Below are 6,000 nucleotides of genomic sequence, written 5' to 3' on the forward strand. Positions count from 1 at the left end.
TGGGGTTCTGAGGGGGATAATCCAGTGTTGCTACTGTGCCAGAGGGAATGAAAGCTAATAAAAAGGAAACTAATCTAGGCAGGCATGCATCCAGAGAAGGGACTAAAAGGGGTACAAGCTTCTGCTGTTTGGCACTTAAGGTTGTCATTTAGAGAAATCTGAAATCTCATCATACAGTTTTTTTGTTTTGTTTTGTTTTGTTTTTTAAGAAAAACATTGTAACCTCTATGACCAGCATAAGAGATACACAATCAGCTGTTTGCATCAGTGCTAGTATTGATCTAGCCCTCCCATGTACTGAATGAATGGACTCATCGATTGTGGCTTTAATACACTACACACACTTTTCTGTAATAGACTGTCACATATTGAGAAAACTAATGCCGTAGCTGCTGGAACTTCTGACATAACAGAAATGTAAATACACTCGTTAGTTTCAACATATAGGAGATGTTTGTTTAATATGACAAATTCATAATCCATACATGGTGACATTATCTTCTTTTAAACAAGATTCCTAATTAGTGTGATTGTCCAAAGGACTGAATAAGAGATCTGAGTCAGTTTTCAGTTTAAAGGTTTCAACAATAGAGGGCAGCATACATCAACCAGGGAGATTTTGAGTCACCTGAAATCTTAATTAAAGTTGTGTTAGCAAGTCCTGGCACTTCCTCCCAAGTCTGCAACAGTTCTTATATTTCATTTTTTCAAATGAATGCATTGTTCCATTAATTATTCTGGAGAGTATATTCAGCACATTTTGCACTTATCCAATTTATTAATCAAACCTAACTGCTATCTGTTAGTAGTCACCAAAAAACCAAACAAATAAAGAATAGTTATTTAAAAAACTTAAGAATTAGATTTATTTTTTGATATCAAAAGATACAAACAAAAAAAAAACTTAGCCAGAACTGTGTATAACAGTTGCACACGTCTTTAATTCTTTATCAGCTGACATTCTGATACAGAGCTGTGTGCAATTTGATCTTTGTTGACATTTAGTGAACATTGCGTGTGTTGCCAAGGTGCTGTGTTGCATTTCTGCAGTGTGTGCAAACCCCAATCCTTGAAAGAGTGACACCTCTCTCAAACAGGACCAGTGTGGGGGCAGATGCTGTTTTTTTTCTCTTCCTTCAAAACTTTCCTGACAAGAACATAATATCACAAACCACATCTACAGCCTCCCACACAATTTGTTCTCTTTATCTTCTCCCTTCAAAGGTCATCTGCACAGATAAGAGGCGCAGGTAACCTCAATTAGACTCGGGCGGGTCTGCATAGGAGAAAGTTCAGTGAAGTCATATGACTGCCACATATTAGAGCAATATTTCTTCATAATGGAGTTTGTTTTTTCTTGTTTGTTTTTAATGATTTTTCAAGACTAACTGTGCAGTTAGTTTTATTTATTCATTTATTTAGTTAATAAGCTCATGTGAAGAAGGAATAACTGTACAGCACTTTGAATATTGTGATTTATGAATGTAAAACCTCAATTTGCTAAAGAAAAATTTTGAATCAGTTATTCACCTATATTCTATGCTTTCTTTGTAAAAAATGTTACAACATTGCAATAAACTCTCAGAAAAATATATTGGTTGAAAATTAGCTTGCATTTTTCTCACTTTCAAGAGATCTCAGGGAATTATACCACAAAGGTTTATCAAAGCTGCTCTTTCAGCTGTAAGCTTTTTAGATTTTGTAATACATTTAGGCACAGAATTGTGTTATGCAATTTAAGGTTGTTGCACATGTGTTGCCTAAAGATTGTTTTTCAAGTGATGTGACTGAGTACTCAATTTATTCAGTTTTAAAAACGTAAAAAAAAAGTTGTCTGTGTTTTAATGTTGATGTATAAAAACAATTTTAAACACAATTTTTGATTTAAAAAAGAAAAATTCAGACTCTAAAGTTTCAGATATGAAACACTGAATTAAAAAGAGGTATATAAAGTGTTTGTCAAACATTACCACTTTAAATTTTTAAATTAACAACACTGGCCCTTACAGTACTGTGAGGTGCCAAATGTTGTTGTGCAGAGAACTGTATCAAGATGGCATAAAACTCAAAAAGGCTTAAACCTTGAGCTTTTGCTTGGAAATAAAGACCACAGGAAATGTGATATTGATGCTTTCAGATGCATTTGAGAGCTAAGCGTCTGTCTTTACGCCCACATGCTTCCAGCATAGATATATGTATTGTGGCTGTGTCAGAAAAATAAGAGGCTGCTGTCTGCTGCGCATGCAGTTTGTTTTGAGAATGGACTGATTTACATCAAAATATGCAAGTGCAGAAATTGTTTCAGCAGCAGACTACATGGTCTGAAGAGCTCTAATTCATTGCTATGCATACTTTGCTTTAAAAGAAGAAACAAAAATCTGATTGCTTCAAAGAAAGTTACAGAGTGTGTACTTCCTACCTTTTGATACAAGTAAAGCATGAAAGTCTGGACTAATGGTTTGTTGCTGTGATGGTGGAAAGAATAACAGCAGTGTTGTACATAACCAAACAGATTTTCTTGCTATTGCTTACCAGACTTCGAGTGGAACATTGAAAACAGGCTGGAAGTATATGTTTTAACAGATGCAAAATTTAGGCTTTGTATGTGCATGGAGCGCAATTTAGAAATTAACATCAATTTGAACACCCTTAACATGGTATCAATATACAGAAATGAAGACACCAACTGATAAAGAAATAGGGTTTTCACACCCTGCCCTATTGCATACTCACATAATTTCACTAAATTGCGCATAGAAAAAATATTAATACAAATAGACACAAGAAGATTATCAAAGAAGCAACACATTTAAGCTTTTAGAGGGCAACAGCCTATGCTGTGCTTGCCCAACAAAGATTAACCTGAGGAGATTGATGGGTTGGGCAGTGACACAGGGGTTAAGGGGATGGGAAAAGCCAACACACGGACAGATTTACCATTGCTTTATTCTAGTAGGGAATTACTTTTTCCACCCTGTCTGAAGGAAAATTGTGATTAAGAAAACAGTGGCACAGAGGAATTCCCTAAATTAGGATTATAAATCACTACTACTAGATATGGAAAAATTACAGAAAAAGGCAAGAAGCAAAACTACTCAACAGTTACGCCATGAAGGGTTAACTGTAACCAATTTCAACAAATGGGTAAAAATATATTCACTTATTGAACCGTTACTGCAGAGTGTGTTGTATTTGGTGTAGTTTTATGGTATAAACACACATCCAGTGTGCAAAATGATCTTTCAAGGCAGCAGTACATTTAAACTGAGTGAGAAAACACGCCTGCAGCTCTGCTCTACAAGTAAGCCACAAGCTCTTCATGCACCATTGTTTTCATTTACATTTACAGGGCCTCGTTTCACCATGCACATAAATGACTGAAACATCTATGATGAAGATGACTTGTCCTCCTCAATTTAGTCCCATCTACAAGCCTGAATTAGCTGATTAGAAATTAATGGGCCTCTGTGCTGAAGGGCTCAAGGGATGTAAAGGTAAAAAGTGCATCATGTCATTATGCTTACCAATCCTGGCTTGGATTGAAACCAAACAAAGAGGTAGGGTTAAGAGCCAGGTGCAATCGGATGTAATCTAATGGTGGGTGGTTGGGATAGAAGGGACGGCCAATTAAATAGAGCAAAGTGGCTGTAAGGCCTGGTTGCTGGTGGGTTAAAGAGTTTGCTACATAACATTTCAGCATTGGGAAAAACTGGTATAATACCATATTCATTTGACATGGTCGTACGAGATATTTCGTTTTTTTAGATAAACTTTTTATTCTTCAATTTTCAGGCACCAACTTGTCACGCTATGTACTAAATACGCAATAATTACAAAATCTAAATACTTCAGGATACTGATCTGGTAGTCAATAAACTGTTTGCTAACTCCGTAGACAGGGGGACTGGGGCGTGCGTGCGTGTGTGCCTGTGTGTTTGTGTGCGTGCCCTGTGTTGTGTCTGCTGACGTCACCACTGGAACTGCCTTGTCACGCGGGGTTAGTAAAAGTTGGGAGAGGAGCTCCGGTGAGGGAGTGAGATGGTGAAAGAGACCGGCGGAGAGACACAGAGAACCGGGGAACGGGTCATTTTTACAGCGAACATTTCATATTTGAAGAGAAACCATTTCTTTGTCGTCGACCAGGTCGGGAGACGAGAAACTGCGTGAGAAGCGGAGCTAGAGGAGTGCAGGCGACTTTCTCTGAAGTTGACGCCAGTGTTTCGCCAGTTGACTGCCAGAGGAAGAGAGGTTTATTTTGGATTTGACAAACAGCAGCTCGCGTGCTATGAGTTAAACTGAACTAAAGTTGAACTTCGGTGCCGCAGCAGTCGGTAAATGTTGTGACATTCTTTGGAGAGCAGAAAGTGCTCCAGCGGTCGACAGTCGGTCGAGTGGCGGGGTAAAACCCGAGCTGTCAAACCCGATGACTACTGCAAACTGCCCCGGGAATGAGGAGCTGGATTTCAGACTGATATTCGGAGAGGACGGGCAGCAGCAGCCGTTAGGCCCCACAGGTCAGTTTATTTCCCGTCGCTCAGTGTAACCTTTCATGCAAACATGTCCATGCAGTTGCAAGAGGACAATATGCAATATGGTTAACATAACTTACTCAATTAAGTTAGCTACTGCCGGCTTAATTCTGCTGCTTTTAACCCTAAATGGCAATACTTACTTTGTGTGCTCTTTTGAAAGAGGAACCTGCGCCTACACGACTCATTATTTAAGAAATAGAGATATCACAATACCACGCGACCTTTCTATCGTGGTCGCACAGCTAATATCCACAACACCAGCTGTCATTAGCTCGACATGCTAGCAGGGTAGCACCACTGCTGTTATTACCATATGCTAATTAAAAAGCGTTTTGATGCAGATAAAACTTGAAAATACCTCCTACAATTTAAGCTGCAGTTGGCTTGTCAGGCGTGTGGTGGAGGCTTTGTGAGTTTGGCGGGACGGCAGCAGGTACTTTGATGTGAACTATGGCTAAGAAAAAAGAAGCGTGAGCAAGGCAGAGGGAGACTAGTTTGAAAGTGACTGAGGCACATTTCACACAGTAGCACATGCTAATTTTGTAAGAACTTTTGTTGTTGTCTGTTGACAATGCTAAAAGTGAAAAAGGGTGTTTTCAGTGCTTTGATAATGTTTTTTTTACTTAAATTATAACATTGGCCGTAAATATTGTTAAAAACTAGTTTGAAACGCATAATATTTTGAAAAAAAAATCAACATCAAAGGTTTGAATTAGTAAAAATAGTTAGCTAATAAAGTTGCATCTAATTATTCATTTGAAAAAGTGACATAGAGCGTTAAAAATTGGTGTTATAATAAGGGAAAGGTACAACATAATGCTTTTAATTTTGAAGCTGTTTTTATTCCTGATGTGAACCTTAATATTTGTTCGAGATCCTGCTGGTAGATGATAACAACAGAGCCTTTTGTATTGTACCTGAATAATTCACTTCTTGATTCCAAAATGAGTTTGAACCCCTTGTGTAAAAAAATTTTGAAATAACCTTCAGCAACCTTTTATCTGCAAAACCATAACCAACCATGACCATGAAGTCCAGCACCAGACTAGAAATTCATAATCGTCAGGTGATTGTTATATTGCCTCAGTGAGTGACTATCACTTTCAAAGACGCAGGAATAATGATGAATCCCACTGCATTTGACACGAGATGCTAAAAAGCAAAATAGAAAAGTGTATAATATGTATAGTAGCATGAAAAAGGGGCTCAGTAATAAGTAAAAAAATGGGTTGTTGTAGATGATCGTAGTTGTTTTAGCATCACAGCTGCAACAGGGTCATCCCATCAGTAAAAAGAACCTAGTTGCTGTGTGATATAAGTATCTGTGAACGTTGCTGATAAATTTTGGAAAACTCAAAATGGAAAACAAACCGTAAAACTTTTAGGAATGCCAGCATGACTGTAGTTTAAAATTGTAAACATGGCATAGCAACGTTTTTTCCAGTTGATGCAATGTAACGGCAATAAA

General features: G+C 37.8%; 1 protein-coding gene across 1 annotated transcript in view; it reads left to right on the plus strand.

The window, feature by feature from the left end:
- Window positions 1-3,982: 3,982 nt before the first annotated feature.
- nfatc3a (nuclear factor of activated T cells 3a) overlaps window positions 3,983-6,000 on the plus strand; it is a 62,241-nt gene continuing 60,223 nt past the window's right edge. Inside the window, exon 1 of the mRNA XM_074666633.1 lies at window positions 3,983-4,514. Coding sequence (XP_074522734.1) covers window positions 4,424-4,514 — 91 coding nt within the window. The 5' untranslated portion in view covers window positions 3,983-4,423. The remainder of the gene's footprint in view (window positions 4,515-6,000) is intronic.

This window comes from Halichoeres trimaculatus, unplaced genomic scaffold (assembly GCF_033239565.1).
Source record: "Halichoeres trimaculatus isolate MK-OKI-2021-1 unplaced genomic scaffold, fHalTri1.1 fHalTri1_scaffold_3, whole genome shotgun sequence".
In the NCBI taxonomy this organism is placed as follows: domain Eukaryota; kingdom Metazoa; phylum Chordata; class Actinopteri; order Labriformes; family Labridae; genus Halichoeres; species Halichoeres trimaculatus.